The following is a 23,399-nucleotide window of genomic DNA, read 5'->3' as shown; positions in this document are numbered from 1 at the left end:
TGGCAGGGAAACAGTGTGTGCATTCCATGGTAAATTAGTTTCATCTTGGTGAGAATGGTCCTGCCCCACATTTTCTTGGCCTCTTTCCCAAGCACTAGCTCTGTCCCCATTTCAGAGGCTCCCCAGCAAAGTTTCCAGTTTCCCATTTCCTGCTGAGAATGGACTTCCAGCCACACTGACTTCCGCCCTGAGGCTTGGTGGGTGAAGCACTCCATGCCACCATCTGCCCCACAGCGTTCTCTGTGGCTCCTCCAAGCCACACCTCTGTTTAGGTTCTGTCTCTACAGAGCATCCTCCACAGCCCGTGGATAGCAGCAGATCACTGGGAGGGCAGGGCAGGGCTGGCAACCTCTTTTCCTGAAATTTGTAGGCATGGATGTAAACTCAATAACAGAGCCTTGGCAACAGTCATGTCCTCATTGCAGCACTTTAAAAAAATAGACTTTATGTTTTAGAGTAAAATGGAAGAGAAGGTAGAGAATTTCCCATAAGTCCCTTCCCCCACACATGGGCAGCCTCCCTCACTATCAACATCCAGCACCAGAGTGGGACACTTGTTACCATCATAAACCTATGTGAACACATCATTATCACCCACCCAAGTCCACAGTTATGTAAGAATTCACCCTGGGTGTTGTACATTCTTAGAGTTTTGATAAATGTATAATGACATGTAGCCACCATTATAGTATCATACAGAGTCATTTCATTGCCCTACAATCCTCTCTTCTCTGCCTTGCCTGTTCATCCTTTCCTCCCCCAAAGCCCTGGCAACCACTGATTTTTTTTTTTACTGTCTCCATAATTTTGCCTTTTCCAGAATGGCATATGTATAGTTAAAATCATATAACCTTTCAGACTGGCTTCTTTCACTTAGTAATATGCAATTAAGTTTCTTCCATGTCTTGCTGTTGACCTTAAGCTACAAAACCAGTTGAATACAGCCTACAATTTCATTATTCCACTAATTTCAAAGCTTCCTCTTTCAGCATCACAGGCTGGACTTCTTCCTGCTCCTCTTATGTCTCTAGTTTCTATGGGGTTAGGGGCTGGAAGAGGGATTGCAGATAAAAAGCAAATGTCTCTTTACTTTTCAATTGTCACCCTCTCCTTTGCTGTCACTATTTCTCAGCTAACACCACTGTGGATCAGGTACCACCTGTGGGCAGCTAGGGTACAAGCAAGAAGGCTCAGGCATAGACGCTTTCTACAGTGCCCATTTATCCTTTCCGAATGATGAGAGAGCAGGGTCTCCTGCTGGCTACTTTCTGCTCCACCATCTTCCTTCATCCACTTCTTATTTCAGTACACACAGTCTGCTGCCTAAACAGAAGCCTAAATGCCAAATGAGGTTCCCATCGCCCCTTCTTAAGGCACCCCCATCTTTATGAGGACTTCTCTTGAAGCCCTTACCTGATTTCAGGTTGAGGGTGTGGGAACAGAGAGAAGGGGAAGAGAAAGAAATGACATCTCTTCAGGAACATTCTGACACTGGCCCCAGACCAATGGCACCATTGCTCTCGCTCACTACCCTCCCCTCATCACTCCCTATACCAACAGAGAGGACAGGTTATCTAGGGTGGTTATGGTAGGGCTTTTTCTATTAAAGGAGCAGGGTCTGATCCAGCTGTCAGATATTGTGTTGAACCCTGGCCGACACAGAAGCTTTCTTTGGAAAATGGGGTACCCAGAGCGCCCTTTCTTTTAGCTAAAGCCTGAGTTTTTAAATCGTGGAACACCTGGAAAAGCCCCACTGCGTATCTTAATATAGGACATCAGAGGTGTTCAGAGTAGTGTTCACAGCTGCCCTCATCTGAGCATTCAAGCAGTTAATGGCCTATTGGCCATTAATGTCACAAAGCTGATTATATCAAATATGAGATCCTCATGCGACAATTGACCCTCACCTTTTCTTGACCTGCCCTTGGGGACGAGCAGTCAGGCATGATTCTCTTGATGATACCGCCGTGTCACCTAAAGAGGGTGTTCAGACCACCGTTTCGCCTGCTTCCCTCCTACCTTCCACTGCCCAGCTTCCAGTTTTCCTGCCCAGGATGTGGGTGATATAAATGCAAAGCAAGCCTAGTCATAATTTCTGAAGACCCCAAGAGGACAACTATGAGAATGAGGCCAGTTCTGATTGGCTGAGTTTTCATTAGCAGAGATCGTTAAGAGCCCGACCCCTGAGGCTTGTGGTCCGTGTCTGGTGTGAGCCTCAGATGTGTGGCTACGCAGGGCTGCCCAGACGCTATTAGTTGCTGTGGTCTCTCTGCGGTGTTTTACTTTATAAAGATCGCTTTGGGTTCTCCTTCTGCTGAACCTAATTTCTCCCTCCAGGAGGAACCACCTTTCCCACTTTAAAACAGTGGTGCAACTTTGGTGATTTAATTCAGAGAGGCAATGGAGTGACCGTTAACATGTTTAGCAAATGGATAAGAAGTTCTCAGAAACTAAGCATTCTTCTGAAAGTTTCACAAAATACAGCCTGTAACAAACTAATCATGTGAGCATATATTTCTCATTATTTGACTGCTCCAGTATTAAGTTTTTTCATGTCTACTTACTGTGATGGGGAAAGCTAAAAGCTGGCCCCTGGGGCAAAGAGGAAGGTCATGCAGTGAGTCATTCCTGTGGGGCAGAGGCAGCAGGAACAGACCAAGACCTTGAGGCACTTTCTGGGGGCAAGGTTATATCCTCAGCCTCAAATGATGTCCTTAGCCTCAGGCCAGACAAGGATAAGAGGAAAGCAGGTAGGTTGCCTGCTGAGTTGATGTTAGAGTTTAGAGAGCTCAGAGGACACTATTGCAAGAGTCTAGGTGCAAGCATGTGGCTTTGGACTTGGTGGTAACAGAGGAAATGGGCACATGGGTACATTCAAGGTATGTTTTGCAGATATAGTTGAAAGAACCTGCTGATGACTTGGATGGGGTGGGGTGGGGGGCATCAGGGAAAATAAAGAATCATTGATGGCTCCTAGGTTTTTAGCTTTGAAAATAAATAGTGGTGGGAATAGTGGTGCTGTTTAAGGGGATGGGGGAGATGGAGGGAGGAATGGGCTCCAAATGGGGAGGAAATTGGAGGACACTTAACCCTTGGGTAAGAAGAGGACACACCTCCACTGGAAAAGGTGGTCTGTTTAAAAGTCCAATGTTCTGCCCGGTGGGCATGGCTTAGCGGTTGAGTGTCAACCTGTGAACCAGGAGGTCACGGTTTGATTCCTGGTCAGGGCACATGCCCGGGGTTGCAGGCTCAATGGTTCTCTGTCATCATCAATGTTTCTATCTCTCTCTCCCTCTCCCTTACTCTCTGAAATAAATAAAAATCTATTTTAAAAAAATAAAAGTCCAATGTTCTTAAGTTGGGAACCATCTCTGCTTTTCCCTACAGTTTCCAGTTAATTTGCAGTATCTTATTTGTTCAATATAAACCTTGTCCTTCTCTAGAGTGTTCTTGTCGTCATCTCTAAAGACAAATTCAAAGTTGAAGAGAATTGTTATCCTTGAGTCTGTGTTCATAGAGTAGATTGTAGTGTTTAAAGACCTTTATGTGTTTCATGAAAGCTATTACTGTAAATGGATTCAAGTAGATGTTAACCAGTAAATATAGTATCCTAAATGCCAATGGTCTGTACCTAAATAGATGCTCTGGTATAAACAAAATGTAGTTGATGGGGATAGAGACCTTGGAAAGGAAAATTTTCACACACAAAAATGGTCATGGGGTTGACTAAGTGTTTGAGAGGCAGGAAGGAAAGAATGCTGAGGGACCATTATTAAGGACTTCAGCATTATGGAATCTTTTCTCTTCTCCCCTGGGATACCACAGGACAGCTTTCTTCCTCAAAGGAAACTCACATTGTTTTAAGAGTCAGAGGGTGACTTGAGCAGTGATTTGATTGTATAGCTAGTGGAATATTGGGGAAGTAATCAGGGGGGAAACAATGTAATGTAGAGGAAGTCTCCTACTCAAGTTCTGACAGAGAGAGGCGTGTAGAGACCATCAGCAGAAATCCTAAAGCTAAATACCAAGGGGGCTATCACTAGTCATCCTGAAAACTCAGGAATATGTCTGTGCTACTGAAGGATCTAGAAGCAATAGGATCCCTCCACCGCTCCTTCCTCCTTCCATTGGGAGAAAGGGGTGGGAAACCCATACAGTCAGACCCACTTGTTCTCTAAATTTATCACTTTTTGCAAAGGAAAGCATCGGTTATTGCTTCTGTGCAATTATGTCAATGTCAAATTAACTGGGTTGGGGAAAGAAGGGATTTCCTCCTAAACAGCTCAGAGAAAGGGACTGGTGATTGCTTTAGCTGGCTTGCATAACTGGTCATGCCGCCAGGTGGATTTGGGGAAGTGGTGCAAAATGAGAGGCAAAAATCAAAGTGAAAGAGGCAAGATTAGTGGATTTGAAACATCTGCCTTTCATTGCCACCTCACACCCTGATTCTGACTATGGTCTTGCATTTCTTTGTCTTAGTTTCCCTACTTAATAAATGGTAATGGTATTTATATCATAGACTATGTGTTTGTTGTAAAGCCCCATCATATTAAGTCACTTGCCTTGAAATACTATCTGATGTAGCATATTATTTAGAAGTAGAAGTAAAGGTATAAAATATATACTGATGTGGACATATAGCTGTAGATACACACCATCCAGTGCAGCTGCACCATTACATAAAACCCCACCAGTGATGGCCTCAGGTAAAACTCCACCTCCTTTCTGCCATTAACCTCCTGCCACAGCCACTCCATCCAGACTGTCCTCCTTACTGTTCCAGCACATCAGGTTGCACCGACCGTAGGGCCTTTGCTCCTGCTGACCTGAAAATCTTGGAATATACTGCTTCCTGATTTTTGTGTCTTGTTCTTTCACTTTATTCAGATATCTGCTTAGATATCACCTGCTCAGAAAAGCCTTTGCTGACAATTCCTATCTAAGGAGCACTGCCCGCTATAGTTTCCATTCACTTACTCTTTTTTATTTCACAGTATTTATCACCACCTGACATTGTCATGTCCATTTACTTATGTGTGGTCTGTGTCGCCCACTAAATGAGAGCTTCATAAGGATATGGGGCATAAAGCAATCACCAGCTACTTTCTCTTCATGAGGACACATCCCCAGGGCCTAGGACATTGCCTAGCATCCCGTAGGTAGCTCGGTAAAGTTTTGTTGAATGAGTGTATGATACAAAACAAACACATGATTATCAACTCAGTGATTAAAAATATCAATCTATGTTCTCTACGATGAGGGTTTGAGAATCCTAAAGATATTCTAATAGCTTTTCTTAACAGTATATGCTATGGTGGAAATGGATAGTCCTTTGAAGATGGGGGTTTGGCTTTTAGCTTAACTTCTCCAGACTTCAGTTACTCCACCAGCACTGTGGTCATGGTTTAAGGTTGTGGAGCTACGGTGGCAGGTGAGAGTTAGAGTGTAGCTCATGTAGGAGGCAGTGATGATGCTGAGGGCTCCTCCTCTGATGAATCTCCATCTGCCTCCTCTACTTCTTCAGCATCACAACTAAGCACAGGTGATGCCAAGGCAGCTTCAGGACAAGCCTCTCCACTTCCAAGCATCTGCCACCGTGAGTCCCTCCCATAAGAGCTCTGATGGGGCCACAACAGGGTCTCTGGACGCGGGATGGCTTTCCAGAGTGAAGTTGCAGTGGCCAATGGGACATGCCTCAGGGAACCCAGGGACAGGGCACCAAGCCCCTCCGTTCTCTCTGACTTCTCCCAGCACCTTCACATCCTCTCCTCCACCAAGGAGGCACTTTAGCCCATTCATTTTGGCTTCCATGGCTTTTCTTGGTAAATTATCCCATATATTTGTTACTCATGTACAGCATGTGTGTTTCTATTCCTCATTTGCAGTTTAAATTAAAAATAGATGTTGCTCTCTAAAGCAAATCAGCTACTGGCCATTTTTTCCTTTTCCCCTCTGGATATCCCTCTCAGCTCCAAGGGGCCTGTGCTGAGAGCCCCACATAAGGGGAAGTTAGGCAGGTTTAAAAAAAATTGAAAAACTGCATGTGTGAAGGACCTAAAGTGAGAAAGTGCTAAGACATATTTAAGACCAAATGGATCACTGCAGGGAAAGGGGGAAATATAAAAGGAGATAGGGAAGAAGGCACTCAAGTCAACCAGGGTGCTATCAGCCATTTCAATGGCTTTCAGTTTTATCCTACGGGCAGTGCGAAGTTGTTGAAGAGTTTATGGTAGAAACACAAATGATCTGATACAATTAATATTTTAAGACCATTGCTCTGGGTATTAAATAGAGAGTGGATTAGAAAATAGAGAGAAAGGAAATGGGTAGACCAGTTAGGAGGCTGTCATAGTAGCCTAGGGAGGGTAATGACAGGGAGATCAAACTGGAGGTGGAAGGAAGTGGGCAGATTTTAAATGTCTCCTGAAGGATGTCATTGAAACGACTTCTTAGAGTGTTCCACCAGCCTGTGACTGCAACTTTAGGACTTCCAGTAAGTGAGAAGAAACTGCAAGATTAAGCCACTATCTCAGTTGCATGCAGCTGATGGCAATCCCTAACTGAGGTACCCTCTTCATCCCTGCAACTTTCCCATTATTGTTGCGCTTATGCGGACAGGCATCAGTTTCTATATCAAAGTGAACTGGAAGGAAAGAGGACCATATTCATTTTTAATTGGCTCTAGTGTATTAAGTCCTCATCTCAGGCTAATGGTAGAATGTACATTCTGCCAGTGTCTTCAGTGTTAACTAAGAAGCTGCGGTTAATGGTGGGACAGATATGTAGTATCCACCCAGAAACCTAACCTCTCCACTTACTGGACATAATGCACCAGGGCAGCAGTAATCATGGTAATCCCAGCTGGCATAGAGAGTTCTCCCTCCCCCTGCTCTGTTGAAATTCATTGATTTCTTCCTTTTCTAAAAGCTAGCTGGAATACCAGCCTTTTTGAGTTATTTCCATAGAAACAATTTCACATTGGAATTTTTGTACTAAACCAGCATAATGCAATCACCTTAGCATAGACAATGCATGAATATATATTGCTCCTGCTCTTCCGGTGGCCTTTGCTCAGCAACATGTCAGTCTTTGTGGCTTTTCTCCATGAAAGGTGCAATGCTCTGGTTGCAATTGCTAAAGCGTCAGATGGTCTCTTGGGTTAAAAAACCATAATGCACAGGAGGTCATAAAAAACTCAGTTATACTGAACATAAAAAAATGGCTTTTTGATGACATGTATCATTGGAATGTATAAATTTACATTGCTAAGTGATGTATATGTACAATCATCACATGGCAGTCAGTGTGCTATATTAGATCTTTCCAAAGGCTTCATCCGTCCATTGATCATTCAGGAAACTCCCCATCAAGGTTGATAAGAGTAAGTGGGCTGAGGTGGGGAAAGGACATCAGAGGAAGTGTAGAGAGTGACCACAGTGTTTGGGCAGGTTCAAGCCTCGGACTAATAAGAGGGCATGGTTCTCTCGTGGCAAAGCCACATGCAAGTCCCAGCTTGGAGGGTAAAGCCCTCCCAGCACAATTATAGCCAAAGGCTATAGTTGTAAGCTTGACCCTATGGTCTGAACCTGTGGTCCCACGTGGCTGAGTGATGTGGGCTGGATAGAGTTCAGGTGCATGTAACTGAGTAGATTTAAAAAATCGAGAGAATGTTGTAAACATCTTGATCATGCCCTTACTTTGCCTCGTGGAATCTGGCTATAAAATAAAGACATGGATTTCAGGCTGTGGCACTGTTGCTAGCTCTCCATCAGAGAGGACAGCGTCCCACCCAGACCCAGCTTTTTTCTCTTGTCTGTCTTTTCTCAATCTTTCACTGCCCCCTCTCAGGCTCACTGAACCTGACTGAGCTGGTTTTGCACATATAACACCCAGTGTGAGGCTGAGTATGCCATGGCCGGCTGGCTCGCCACAGGAAGGGGCAGGGCATGTTGTTACTGTTGAAGTTCACTCAATTGTTAAAATGAAGACTCCTTGTTTTTAGATCCCAATGTGATTCTTAAACATCCGTGTGATTGCAGTTTCATGCTTTACTGAGAGGAGGCTTATTTGCTCCTGATTAGAGCAAATGTAAAATAAGGTGAAACTATAATCACTTCTAGATCTGGGACTCTTGGGCTCTTTAAATTGTATATAGTGCATAAGCAGGGACCAATAGGACCCATGAGAATGTCACTTAAGGCGATATGGAGTCCAAGAAGCCCTTCTGCCTTCTCTCCATATAACTTAAGAGTCCCAGGTCTATTCACTCTCCCTTAGCTACCCTCAGGGAAATTGGGGTAGAGTGGGGGGAGGGAGGAGGTGAAGGTGGAGATTGCTGTAAGTTTTGCACTGTAAATGAATTGAATCTGAGGGCTGCTGTGGAACAAAAGCAGGTTTTAAGCCATTTGCTAAGCTCTAGAATTCATTGGTAATAGGAAAATCATCAAGAGTCACCCAGGAAGGGAAGACAGAAGTAGGGGTGAGCCTTTACTCTGGGGACATGAAAATGCTGACAAAAGACCACAGAATAACATTCTGGACCAGAATCGTACAACACTTTGAAGTTATTCTTGCTCCTCCAAGTGCATTGGGATAAAAAAGGAAGCATTAGACTGTTTGTGTAACCCCCCCCCCCAATTTATATCTTGAAACTCTAACTCTCTGTGTCTCTATACTTGGAGATGGGACCTCTAAGGAAGTAATTGAGGGTAAATAAGGTCAGGGGTGGGGCCCAGAAAAGATGCCTGAAGCTTGCTCTCTCTGTGTGTACACACAAGCTACACAGGGCCATCACCAGAAAAAAAACACAAAAGAAAAAAAACCTTCTGGAACCTTGATCTTAGACTTTAATCCAATGTGAAGAAATAAATGTCTGTTGTTTTAGCCACCAAGTCTATGGTATTTCATTATGGAAGCCCAGGCAGACTCATGCAGAGAGCCTTTCCTATCCCTGAATCTGACACCATGTCAGACTTGATGCAAAATGGAAAGAGTGCCATCCATTTGGAGAGCTGGGCCCTGGTGTAGACTCTAGCACTTCTTAGCTGCCTGGTCTTGGGTAGGTCACTTTGCCTCTGGGCCTGGAGATTCCTCACCTCTTAAATTGGGATAAAGAATATGGGGTGACTTACCCCATAAGATGATTGCAGACTCAAATACTTAGCATAACAACAATAGCTGATATAATTTGCACATTTATTAGACACTAAGCATTAGTTTAAGAGCTTTAATTATTCATTTTTAAGTCAGGTTTATTGAGATATGATATACATATAGTAAAATTCACCTTTTTTAGTGTATAGTTCTAAGTTTGGCAAACAGTCATTTAACTGTCATCACAATGAACAATCAGGACTTAGCACATTGCCATCATCTCACAAAATTCCCTCATGCTCTAGTAGGGGAAGTCCCTTTGCTGTACCACCAATTCCCATCCCGTGTCAATCATGGGTTTTCTACACCCATAGTTTTGCCTTATCAAGAATGTCCTATAAATGGCATCACATAATAGCACCACAGAGATTTTCTAATATCAACTCATTTAATCTTTACAACCATGTTTTGAGGCAGGTACAATTATTATAGGATGAATACATGTGGAAATGCTATAAAAAGGCAAAAGAAGTGTTATACAAACATGAGGTATTATTATTGTTGTTATTTTTATTATTTGTATTATTACTTCATCGTAGAATAAAGATAAGATTCTCAGTACAAAATTTGTATTGAATTTGCCTCATCTGTTCACCTAGAGTCCAAGTGTCAGGAGATAGCGATGATGGCTCTGTGACCTTTCCCTTCCAAACATAATTATTTGCCCTGTTAAGGCAGGATAGAGATTTAATTGTGAAGAAAAAAAATATTTGCAGAAATATTGTGAATAATAAGGTCCAGCATGCCCTTTCTTTGACTAATCCCAAAACACTTGGCTTGAATTTACTAAGTCAAAACCCTTTCATTATGACCATATGATTGATAATGATCAGATTCTATGGTAAAAGATAACTAAAGCTTTTCTAGGCTACAAATAACAGCAATTTCAGGTGTAGTGATAATCGTTTCCCACTGTACGAGAGAGGGTGGCCAAGATGTCACCAGCACTCCTCCTGACTCAACTTGTTCTGTGTACGTTCAGGACTTCTAGGCAAGGCCAGACGGGCTGACTTTCTTGCCATGAAGTATCCCTTGGTTCAGGAGCCACACACCACAAAAGCACCTCATCACTCTTTCTAACTGGAGAATTCTTATCTTCCTGGATGTGGTCAGAAAGCGCCCACAGTCTGACCACAGTGGTTCCAGTTTCTCCAGGGAGAATATTTTGCATAAATTGTTTCTCTCTCCTCTTTGTAAGTTCATACTACAGATGCAACACAATAAATAAATAAATAAGGTCCAGCTATTTCTTAAAGTTCACAGCTTTCAGGAATTGTTAAGGAACAGATGAAGAGAAACTGCTGAAAGAGAGCAACCGAGTGAAGGGTGCATGAGGAGGTCTAGGAGTCTCTTCAATATTTAATGCTGCCAAAAGCCTCTGACAGCTAATCATCTCTTAATGGGTTTTGGCCTTTGGCCTGCATGTTTCTAAGGGAGTAAAATGTTTGGCTTCCCAACAAGTTATCACTCAGTCACTGAGTAAATACCACAAGCCGAAAGTGGCCTCCCAGGCATCGTTGGTTTTGCTAGTTGAGTTTAGAAGGTCCCAGATTAGCATTACTCATTTTATATCACCAGTGGTTTCAAAGCCAGCTAGGCATTTACTTTGGGTCTATAGAAAGGCTCCAGCCTGCCATAGAAAGGAGATTAGGCATCACCATGAAGGAATAATGAGTTATGGTAGGGATATTCATGATCATTTGAAGAGAGAAGAAAGGAATCAGATAAGACTACTAGTAAATGCAACATTGATAGTTGAAATAGAACTGGACAAGTGGACTTGAGAGGAGATTCAAAGAAACAGAAGTAGAAATGGACTGGGAGGAGGCAACATGAGAAGAAAGGATGTAGTAGAAAAAGAGAAGATGATGAGGGAGCAAGGAGCATGGTAGATGCAATTTTTGTGAAGCCCAACAGAAAGAGGAGAACTAAGCTTGTCACCTCCTCTGTCATCTCCCAGTGCACCTGGAAAATGAATTGTGCCTTCTTTGTTAACTTGTACCAGGAAAAAAGATGCTTTGTATATTTGTAAAAAATGAGAAAGAGCCTGGCTGGTGTGGCTCAATGGATTCAGCATCGTCCCATGTACCAAGAGGGTTGCAGGCTCAATCCCCAGTAGGGAGCATGCAAGAGGCAGCCGATCGATGTGTCTCTCTCATTGATGTTTCTATCTCTCTCTCCCTTCCTCTCTGAAATCAATAAAAAATTATATTTTTTTAAAAATGAGAAAGAGCCTATGTTCTCAGCATGAATAGTGGTGGGATGGAGAGCTGTCTTCAGTACTGCTGGTCATCATTTCATAGCTATACTTCCTTAGCAAGGTCTTTGATTTCACTGAATCCTAGTTTTCCAATGTAGAAAAAATAAACCATATTGTTTGTTAAGTGACAGGGAGATTTTCAACTTATAACCTAATGACCAAAAAGCATGCACCTAACGAGTATTTCTTGGGTAAGGAATAAATATTGCAGTTGAAGTGATTAGATGTGTCTAATTTGATTTAAAAATAATAAAATCATTGATTTCTAACACAGGACAGTTTTACCAAGGGTTTTTTAATATTCTCTCCAGAAATTATTGTGTTAAGTTCCTTTCAATCTGGTAGATTTAAAAGATGCCAAATCCCAGGTATTTTAACTAGAACACAGTTGTTATTTTTGTGTTTGACCAATACATATCACCATCAAAATTGTGAGGTGTAGAAATCACATGAAAAGCTAAATGAACAGTTCTTTTCTTGATATGTTTAAAAACAGAATTCATTTTCTGTAATTTAATTTATTTTAGTCACTATAGGATTTCTTTTTGGCCATGGGCCTCAGACATTGTACTGGTTAGCCTTGCTGGTTTTACCATGTTGCAATGATTAGCAGCCATGATGGTCATTCAGCCCTTTTCTTTTCCTTGGGCCTATAGAAAGGCTCCAGCCTTTCTTCTTAAGCCTTTGTCCTTGGTCCCCAGCCTCCTAAGATATGACATGTTAGTCATCATCTATAGAACAATACTTCCTTCATGTTGTGCATTATGAAATCCTTTTATTTTTTTTTTGTTTCCTCCAAGTGTATTTTATTTTTTATTTTTATTGCTTAAAGTATTACAAAGAGTATTACATATGTCTCCTTTTTTTTCCCTGCCCTTGACAATTCCACGGCCTCCCCTACCCCCCAGTGTCTAATGTCCATTGGTTATACTTATATGCATGCATACAAGTCCTTCGGTTGATCTCTTACTGCCCCCCCCAACCCTCCCCAGCCTTCCCGCTGTAGTTCGACTTCATTCCCAGATTGAATAGTTCAGGTCTGCCATAGACCACCCCCCACCCCTATTCCCATCCCCATCTACTCTACAGATGGCAAACTGATGAGTGGGATTCTCATACACATTCGCTTTTATACTCCATATGAAACCCCACATTTTTTGTTGCATTTTATTAAGAAGTTGCAAATTTCATTGAATGGTTTTTATTCGAAGTGTCAAATAGGTGAACCAGTTTCCAACCATTTAATCTAAGACTTGGTTCTATCAAGAGTTTAGAGAATTTATTGGAGGATGGATAGGAAAGTAGCAAATGCTGATCTCTTTGAAAGCACACTTTGAGATTTCCTCCCAAAATACTAGTACTCACAAGAAACCCACTTGAAGACATGATATGCATACCAGCCAAACCCCTAATGCCCTGTCAGACATAACTGATTAGCATCCACCTTTCTTGAGGCATGTGATCTGTTACCAAAAACAGGGAGTGCCTGGCCTACAGTGTTATCAGAGCTGTACTAAGGGGCACTGGGCATCCTGGTACTTAGAAAAGGTACAGTGCTACAGCAGGGACGGAGAGTTCCTTGAAATGCTGGAACCTGAGCTTACCTTTAAGATCGTCAGGAAGTAGTTAGAAAGGAAAGGAGATCAAAATTTCCAACAGACTTGAGTCATGTCAGCTTAGTTAAGGAGTCACAAATAAGCTTGCTGGCTAAACACACAGGGCAGGTGTTGGAGACTGCAGAAGCTGGAAACACGAGTGACCCATCAGAATGAGAGGCATCAGGGGGGAGGCATTATGTGTTTGGTTCTAGGTAAGCTACTTAATTCTTTGAACTTTGGGGACATGGTTTGTAATATTAAGGCAAGCCAATGTCCACCCCAAATGGTAACTATTGAGTTCAAATGAGATAACTGAGTAAAATTCTTTGTAAAGGTGAGGTTATAAGTGTTGATGGATGATTATGGTTTTGAAGTGGTGGTAGGTAATTATAGAACTAGAACCCCAATCTCTGGGGATGAGGAAAATAAAAATTACAAGTCCATGTCAACTCCTAGCTAACTGGGTTTCCCATTTGATCAGTTCTATCTGGTTAGTTTAGGGAAAGCCACGTGGCTTGACCCACATGGATCCCTGGAAAGTCTCTTCAGGCACCGAGGCATATCCGGCAGTCAAAGCAACAGTTCTGACTCCCAATGTCATACTTGAGATTGTATTCCATGTCACAAATATTTAAGCAAGGGTGTGAGGGCAAGTTGCCAAGTAGCACAATACAAAACAAATGTCTCATTGTGTTTGTTGCCGCACAGTATGTGGTTTTGTGAGATTCCAAAAACCATCCTGTGACGGTAATTTGTAACCACAGTGATTCCGTGTGTGTGTGTGTGTGTGTGTGTGTGTGTGTGTGTGACATGCTCCAAAATCCTGAGAAAGGGCTGCAAAAGAAATGTTCAGAAATGTTCTAAATGGGTTTAGAAAACTTGTGAACCCTATCTGAACTTTTATTAGATTCTCCCACACTCACCCGTTTGACATCAGTACAAGGAAAGCATTATTTATAACAGCATGTGTGAAATCCCAGAAGGGATTCTTGAAAGAATTCAAGTGAAAAATCTGTCCAAGCATAAAATAAATGATCAGATGGGAAAACATGTAAATCAAAATTTAAAACCTTGTTTTTTCTCCTTTAAAGGAAACAGGAGCTTTTTATTTGGCCATTAGCAATACAGGACCGAAAACCTGATAGAGTAGGTGCTGGAGTCCCAAGAGCCCCAAAGCACTTGTCATTGGGTGAGGAGTAGGGGAGGATGTGTGTGTTGACTCTCCTTAGTGTCTCCAGAATGGCTGCTTCCCATTTTAAGGAAAGCAGACAGTAAAATTACAGAGAAGGAAGAAACACCTTGAAAGTATTTAGTGCATTGAAATTTATATGGTCTGCTTAGGTATTAACCTCACGATAACCCTAGAAGTTATTCATTGTTACCCACATTTTATATTTGGAGAAATCAGGGCACAGAGAGGTTTGGCAGCTAGTCAAGGTTACCTAACTAGGAAATGGCACACTGGAGTGTGCCCTGGACCCCAGCGTTTCTAATGTCATGAATTCAGTGTTGTCCATGGCATTGAAGCTGGGGATCCACAAGGAATATGGTAAGTCTGGTATCTTGCTAGATTAATGGGCCCCAGAGTGTGTTTTTCAGCTGTCTGGTTCTAGGAGATATACGTAAATGGTTCTCTATCTCTCTACTTCTTCCCTGCAAACACACCTTCAAACTAGTTAACCACCAGCATTCTTTCTGGTCAGCCAATGCCTGTATCATACAGGTTGTGTTTTGACTATCAATCCTGATGGTGAGTAGTGCATGTCCAGGCAGTTTCATGAGGGAAATCTGTGCTCATTGAAGAGTGACTACCTATCACTGCAGGGGTAAGAAGCAAGTGAGAAAATCAAAAGTTGAGGAGGGCAACCAGCCTTTACTTAGTGTAGGAGTTTTGGGTGTATTCAAAGCTGAATAGTAAGGATATGGGAACACCCTAACCCAGAATCAGCAAGTTAAATTCCTACTTGTTGGATTTGGAGTCATTGCACAGAAAAAAATAACAATGACACCCTCCTCCTTTCACATTTGTGCTTTCTTTGGTGCCAAGAGCACTATTTGAAAATCACCAAGCAAATTAGACATCTCTGATCCTCTCAGCTCCTTGGGCTCTGGAGTTGAGCAGCATTTTTCAGGCACTGTTAGTCCATTTCCTTCCTTTAATGAGTCAGAAATGGATATTGAGAATGATAATTGGGCAGAAACTCTATGTGGCATTAGTCTTAGAACCCAGGGGCTGAGAGTTGTCAGTGAGGTCTGATTGAGTTGTCTGTGAGCCCGCTTGCTGCCCCAGGGTCAGGCATGGCATTTGGGCTAGTTGTGCTGGGGTTTACCAGCATGAAAAGTAGGACCTACCACCCATAGGGCCACTGTCTAGAAATCTGATCATAGTTTTAAAATGAGACAGCCCTAATGGGCTACAAATATGAAAATGGAATACTTCACTTTTCTCCAGGAAGTAGGAAATCATGAACGAGTCTCCTTTGTCAGACAATGTTCTCTTTGCCTGTGCTAATGCTTTTGCCATCTAATGCCTCACCCTCCATATTTTTACTAAAAATGAGCTTTTCAAAACCATAGTTACTTATTTATTTTTGTAAATAAGCTCAGTTGCAGTGCCTTGTCATAGAGAAAAGTCCTGATCTTGGAGTCCAAATACCTGACTTCTTTGTGTCTATAGCAACCTGAATCTCAGTTGCCTCATCTGTAAAATGGGAATAATTTCTGCCTTGTTCATTGCTGGGTTGTGGGGAAGTTGTTTAAGGAAGCACTGTGCACTGTCCTAACATCTTAAATTGGAAGGAAGCTCTGGCCTTGCTAAGGAAGTAGAGTCACTTGGTGGGTCATTTTTGAATGAAGAGCTCCATATAAATTGGAAGGAAGCTCTGGCCTTGCTAAGGAAGTAGTCACTTGGTGGGTCATTTTTGAATGAAGAGCTTGTTATCCTCATCAAAGTTATCTTGTTGATTAGAAGGTTGAGTCATCCTCAAACCAGGATATACATGTGTGTGTGTTTATCCAAATGAACATCCACCCAACTGTCATCTCTGCCCCTATTTAGTTCTGAGAGACAATTGCAAATAATATGAAAAAATTTTGTTGACCATTCTTTGCCCTCTGACTCTGGTGATTGGGATTATAAAGAAATCTTATTTTCCTTATGTGTTTATAATCAATTAAAATCAATAAATTCAAGCACCTTTTCCTCTGATAGTGGGAATGTTGTGTGGAGATGACTCATGCCTCCTTGTTCACCCCTTTCCCCCCAGGTTGGTGGCCACACGATGCTGCCCATTCGCTGGATGCCTCCAGAGAGCATCATGTACAGGAAGTTCACCACAGAAAGTGACGTCTGGAGCCTGGGGGTGGTGTTGTGGGAGATCTTCACGTATGGCAAACAGCCCTGGTACCAGCTGTCCAACAACGAGGTGCGCAGTGGGCTGGGTGAGACCCTCCGGAAGGGCAAACACTGAGAGGCGCCCCTTGGCCAAAAGTTAGGACACAGGACAAGGCCTTATGTGGCTTTGTTGGGTGCAGCACCTCCCAAATGGCTTGCTGTATGGCTGAAGGTCATGGCTGAAGTATAGTCACTCTGGAAACGTGAGAAAATCACAGTGTTTACTGACATACTTGGCATCCTCTGTGCTGAAGAATCGCTGTGTGCTGCTCACCTAGCAAATTAATAGCAGATGTGACATTCCAGCACCCCGAGAGTCCAGTTAGCTTTTGTATATTATTCCAGGAAGGTTTCAAGGTTCTTTCCTTTTTGCACATTTCACTGGACCATGCACTTCTAGTGAAAACTCAAGCATTTTGTTTCCCTATTCTAATCCTTTTGCAAATATGCCTATATTTGAGGCATAGCTTTTTGGTTAGGCACCTAACATCTTCAGGCTCAAGTCTGTCTTTTACCCAAATTTGTTATCCAAATGACCACTCGTTTCTACAGCCTGGGGGTCCCTCATCAGTCAGCACCCTGACATGAAAGTGGCCTAGGTTCCATATCAGGCCAGTAAAACTGGAATTCCAGGATGAGGTTTGGGGTCATTCCATACAGATAAATCATTTCTCCACCAGTTTGGTGAAATCGATGTGCTTGAAAAATGGATGTGATCCAATTAAACACAATATACTAATCTATAATAATTGCTCTCTTCTTTCTGAAAAGAAGTGACATTGAATGGGTTTCTTCAAAGCAGCCCTCTCTTTGCGCTGACATTTATTTCACCTGTATTATTTCCCCTATATTGTTTCTCTTCTGATCCTATCTTTGCTCTCTGTCCAGGTGATAGAATGCATCACTCAGGGCCGAGTCTTGCAGAGACCTCGAACATGCCCGCAGGAGGTCTACGAGTTGATGCTGGGGTGCTGGCAGCGAGAACCCCACATGAGGAAGAACATCAAGGGCATCCACACCCTCCTTCAGAACTTGGCCAAGGCATCTCCGGTCTATCTGGATATTCTAGGCTAGGGCTCTTTCCCCCAGACCGATCCTTCCCAAAGCACCTCCTCAGATGGGCTGAGAGGATGAACGTCTTTTCACTGCTGCTGGATGCCATCAATCTGCTGTTCTCTACTCTGACAGTATTAACAACAAAGACACTACGAAGCTTTCAGAGAGAAGCAATGTGTACTTCTCCATCGGTAGACACAGTATGGACTTCTTTTTGGCATTATCTCTTTCTCTCTTTCCATCTCCCTTGGTTTGTTCCCTAGTTTTTGTTTTGTATTGACTTTTTTTGTCTTCCCTGCTTCACAGTCCTACCTTTCTTTTCTAATCGATCTGGCTTCTGCATTACTCTTAACTCTGCATAGACAAAGGCCTTAACAAACCTAATTTGTTATATCAGCAGACACTCCAGTTTGCCCACCACAACTAACAATGCCTTGTTGTATTCCTGCCTTTGATGTGGATGAAAAAAAGGGAAAACAAATTTTGACTTAAACTTTGTCATTTCTGCTGTACAGACATCGAGAGTTTCTATGGATTCACTTCTATTTATTTATTATTATTACATTTCTTATTGTTTTTGGATGGCTTAAGCCCGTGTGTAAAAAAGGAAAACTTGTGTTCAATCTGGAAAGCCCTTTAAGTATGGGAGACTGAAACCAGAGAGAGAGAAGATTTTATTATGAACCGCAATATGGAAGGAACAAAGACAACCATTGGGATCCGTCCCTACTTAGGAAAAACCCAGCGGCTGTTAGCTGGGAGGAATGTATTCGGCACCTTCCTTTGAGGACCTTTCTGAGGAGTGAAAAGACTGTTGAACTCTGTGACATGGACTACCCATTCCCATCAGCAGAAACTCTAGAGTGTAGTAGAGAGAAAAGATGGCTCCGTGAGAGAGGAGATGGCGCCTCCCACACTCAGACATCCTTGTCTTTGTAGGTCACAGTAATAGCACGGGCTTGTTTCTCCAAATGTTATCAAATGACCCTTTGTCAAGTTCTGTTGAAAATAGGTGGACTCTTATCCAGAGCTCATTTCAGGGTGGGGTAGAAAAGCCAAGGACTTGGAAAAGATAGGAAGAGCTCTACATTCGGAGGCAAGCTTCTCTTATATCGAACTTTTCAGACAGCACTTCCCTCCAACCCCTACCCGCGACCTGCCTGTCCTTTTAACTGTGCAAGCAAAATTGTGCATGGTCTTCGTCGATTACTACCTTGTATGCAGAAACTACTGCTCCAGACGTCGTGCCCCTGCCATGTAGAGCAGATTCATAAAAGGTGTAACTTACATAATGAGGGGAAGCTAATGGAACTCATTAGCTGGGTATAAATGTCTCTGGGCCGTAGGGTGGTGATGGGTTTCAACAAATACGGACCCTGAAACCCGGATGTCCTCATGCACGTCGAACCCACTGTGAGACTGTGGGACTGTGGGAAGGGCTAAGTCAGTCCCCGAGAGAAAGGACACCTCATCTCCGGGCACGTTGTATGCATTGGTGTTCAGTGTATGCAGGCCAGTCCTCGCTGGGGCTCCGGTTGGGAGAGTGGTTTCATTCCAAGTGTACTCCACTGTCAGTATGCTGTTTTGTTTCCTTCACTCCATTTAAAGAAGTAAAATAAAAAATTAGGCACAGCATGCCAACGGGAGGTTATGCCCAGACCAAGCTTTGGAGGTGTGCTTCTGGGCACCATCACAGGTTTTGTGAAATGAGGTTGTAAATTTAAATAGAAATTTACAGTTATTTGGGTGATCAGTTACACCAAGGAAGAACAATATTTCTGTTCCTCAAGAAAACTTGATACCCTCTGTGAGGGGAATTTTGCTAACTTGACATCTTTATAACACGAGCCAGATTGAAAGGGAGTGATTTTAATTCATCTTAAGTCATTTTATTTCATATTTGTTTCTGAAGGTGCAATTGCTCTGTTTAGGTTTTGCTTGTGCCCTTAATTACTGGAACACCCTTATTTTTCATTATAGGGTTTGAAAAAGCCAGTTCTAAAAAAAAAAAGTCAATTCACAGAGAACAAAAGGAAATCCATTAGCATCTGCAGTCAAGTGAAGGGGGTCGGACAAGACAAACCTTACAGTCTCTTCAAGCTCTGCGCTGGCCTATAGATTGTGGAGTTGAGTTGTTTTTTCTCTTTGTCAGTGAAAAAAAACCCACCAGAATACACATAATAATATAATGAAAGCCATATCTCCATGATATATACCTGCACGTATATATCCTATTAAGGACCCATGGTACTGTTCAAACACTGTGGCACTCCGTGAAGCAGTAAAAAGGGGCAGATTTGTACAAAACTTTTCTAGATTCCATCAGCGGTGACCTGAAAACCTGCACAGGTTTGCCATTCTGCGGGACTGGCCAGCTGCTCTGGGAGGAGAAGCTGCAACTTATTTGTCTTATTTTAATGGAGAGCAAAGAGGCAGTGCTCTAAAGGATCAAGTTCAAGGAAGGCTGTGCAGTTTTAGAGCAGGGATTTGTTTAGGGCACATGAGAAGATGGGAGCATCCCATTCCATTCCAGTGTTGTTTTCCTCTGAGGAATAAAAGCAAAAAAAAAAAGCAAAAACAAATACACACCTCTCCTTACCTTTTGACAAGTCCCTCAAGGTCTTGAAATGAAAGGTTCTATGCAAGTGCAAAGCTCTGTAGTTATTCATATGCTTCTTGTTTTTCCCTCTGTTGTCTCAAGAGTACATACTGATGTCAGCAACGTCTTGCATTGAAAGCATACCAGATTGCTTTAAAAGTAGCTGAATGAAGCACAGAATATCTTCAGGTGTTCCACACTGGTCCTCCACAATCCCCTCTTCTCATGCTCTTCTCACTTTTAGAAAAGGAGCAATCTCCCTCTCAAATGTAGCCTGCCATCAAATTCATTAAAAGCCGCAACAAGAGTAGTGTCAGACCTAATTCTCTAGCCCAAACTCTGACAGTCATTCCCATTAATAAATTGTTTCCTAGTTTTCTAAACGGTTTTCACACATGTTAGCAAACGAGTCCCATTTTTTTTTATAGGTGAGGAAATTAAGACTCGGGGAAGTTCAATGGCATGCTAGAAATCTGCAGGCTAGCTTCTGACACCACTGGGACTGAGTCTAAATGTTCTGACTCTGAAGTTCATGATTCAGTCCACCAGAGACTCCAATCCAGGAAAGAAAGAACACTAACAAATTCATGAAGCAGGATATGAAGTTAGAAGAACAAAATGAAACACATGAGATGACAAGCAGCTGAGATAAAGTGGTATATAATCATGCTCATAGCTTCAGCTAAATCCTTGTACACTGAACCAATGTCATAATCAGGCTTATTTAGAAAATATTTTGAACTATGCTATAAAGGATTATATCAGAATTCATATTATGCATATGTGTTTACATCAGCGCTACCTGTGGTATGTTTATGTATTTATATGTGTGTTATAAATACTTGATTTATACATAGACAAGCACGCAAACATAGTGTGTTTGTGTGCTTATGTATAAATGTATAGGCACACAGTAATAGAGATAATTATAAGTAGGGTGCAGTATGAATAATTTGCTTAAAATCTGCTACATAACCAAAACTCTTTAACGTCGTGTTGCTGTTAGTGCTTCCATTCTCCATGTGGATAGGACTACACCACACTTCTCAACTCTGTGCAGTACTTCACGGGAGGAAAGCCTGGTTAAGACAATGTGCTTCCCAAAACAACTGACTCAAAGCCATCCCACCACACCGAGTCCTTTCTCTGGCTCCATGCAAAGGAAAATGCGAACTGAGCTAGATCTCCTTCTGTAAAGGTCCAAGAAAGGAAAATGGATTTTTTTTTTCATCTTTTTTGCTCCTTTGTGTTAGCTCATCTTGTCCCATTATGACCCCTTTATTTCTTGTGTTCAGAGTTCAAATATTCCAGAGAGAGTGGGAATGTTGGGAGCCCAGTGCTTCAAAGGCCAATGGGGAGAAGTCCAAGACCCCACACTGAGGTGAGCAACTCTGAGGAATTCCCACATCCAGGTGGGAGCGCAAGCAACAACAAGGCACAAGTCTGTCCTTGGCAAAGAACCATGAGGAAAGGAGCCCCTGGTCAGGAGTAGGCTATTTTTTTTACCCTTTCCTTTTGCAAAATGGACCTTCTATAATGCCAACAGCATTAAATTCTGTGTCTAATTAGATAAATGACTGCATATACACACCCTCAGTTCATTCTCTCTCTCTCTCTTTCTCTCTCTCTCTCTCTCTCCTTTCAATGGAGGACTTTTATCTCCAATGTTTGACCTTTGATTTGGCCCTCAATCACTGTTTCAGAAAATTTCACGAGAGGGATGGCTGGTGATTTAACTCCTCAGATGGCTAAGTGAGCAGTTAAAGCAGTTTCTTTACGATGTGTCATTGTGGAATGCAGAGACTCCCAGGTTGTGATAGCAAATGTTATTCTAGAGAATTAGAGGTGGGCGGTATTTGTAGTTGAATATGACAGTACATGAAGGGTATTTTCTTGTTGTCAAGGCTGGAATGAATCACTGCTTCTCGAGTCAAAGGTTATTCAATATCTTTAGGTTCTGATGTTTCCCCTTTCTCTTATTTATTTATTTATTTATTTTTATTTATTTATCTATCTATCTATCTATCTATTTATTTTGCTCCATTTATCACAAACACAAAGCAAAGCAAAAAATATATATATGTATATGTATATGTGTTGCAGGCAAAACACTGTGAATTTCACATCAACAACCAAGCAACTATTTTGCCATCTTACCATACGTCTCAGGAGACGAAATGGGAAAACATGGGATGTCATTTTTTTAGTCTATGCATTCTAGGCCAGGTCTGTGTTTTTTTTTTATTCCTTTGGTCTGTGCATTCATAAAAATGATCCCAAGTGAAGGTTGGCTGACTGTTGAACATACTGGAGCAAGCATAATAAAAGCTGCTAATAGTCACGGTTGAACTGGAAAATGAAAATTGGAGAACATAAAATGAAATGTAACAGCCTACATCTTGCAGCTTGTATATCTTACTATTGCTTTAAAAATGTATAAAACTGCTGGAAATGTTTTAAATGCAAGGTCTTTGAATTAAATGTGGACTTTAAATATGTAATCTCTTGACAAATGACCAACTTATGGTAAAATATTGCTCCCTGCCTTCATTGATCATTACCTGTCAGTTACAAATCTGCCTAGAGATGTGGACACTCTCTGCATTTGCTTCTGTACATGGAGAGATGTTTGTATATATCCGGGCCATACACACACACACACACACACACACACAGACATACACACATACACACACACACTTCAATATCTCTCTGAAGATATATTGCCCCTTAAATTGTGACCTGGTATTTGGAACTCTTTATTTGCTTTATTTTCTTTTTAATGTGACGTCTCTGTGCTAATAATTACTGGTTCCTGTTTTGCAATCTGTTTTGAGGTCCATTGCTTTACTAAGACCCACTGCATCTTGGCTGATTTCAAAGTGACACCAGAATATCAATGTTTAAAAATAAAAAGTTTTGTTTGTAAATCATGTGACCACCTTCTCTCAACCTGACATGGAAAGTCTCTTGTACTACAGTGTATTTAATAAAAATGATGTCTTAACAATAAATAACATCCTCCAAAAGAGAGACTAAAAATGACATGATTACTTTAAAAATGTATAGAATTTTCATAAGGCATGGTGTGCCCTCTTCCTGTCTGTCTATCTGTCTGCCTATATTTTAGATATGATTACTGTAGATGCCTGCAGTGTTCATTAGTGGACAGTAAAGAGAGTAAGTAATCTTCAGCACCAATTCCCTAAGCCCTCCCTAACCTGACACTTTCAACTTATATCTTAAATAACTGACCACATGTGTCCAGTTGGTATTTGAAATGTGGTCAGTGTCACTAAATAACTGAATTTTAAATTTTATTTAATTTCAATTTAAGTA

General features: G+C 41.9%; 1 protein-coding gene across 3 annotated transcripts in view; it reads left to right on the top strand.

The window, feature by feature from the left end:
• Positions 1 to 23,089, top strand: part of NTRK2 (neurotrophic tyrosine kinase, receptor, type 2) — a 314,665-nt gene extending 291,576 nt beyond the window's left edge. For all 3 annotated transcript variants that reach the window (XM_005868270.2, XM_005868271.2, XM_014541246.1), the window contains 2 exons: positions 16,278 to 16,436; positions 17,294 to 23,089. In XM_005868270.2, the coding sequence (XP_005868332.1) occupies positions 16,278 to 16,436; positions 17,294 to 17,479 (345 nt within the window). In that variant the 3' untranslated portion in view covers positions 17,480 to 23,089. The remainder of the gene's footprint in view (positions 1 to 16,277; positions 16,437 to 17,293) is intronic.
• The last annotated feature ends 310 nt before the right edge of the window (positions 23,090 to 23,399 follow it).

This window comes from Myotis brandtii, unplaced genomic scaffold (assembly GCF_000412655.1).
Source record: "Myotis brandtii unplaced genomic scaffold, ASM41265v1 scaffold266, whole genome shotgun sequence".
Classification (NCBI taxonomy): domain Eukaryota; kingdom Metazoa; phylum Chordata; class Mammalia; order Chiroptera; family Vespertilionidae; genus Myotis; species Myotis brandtii.
Note: the sequence above shows the minus strand (reverse complement) of the source record. Positions and strands in the feature narration are given on the sequence as shown.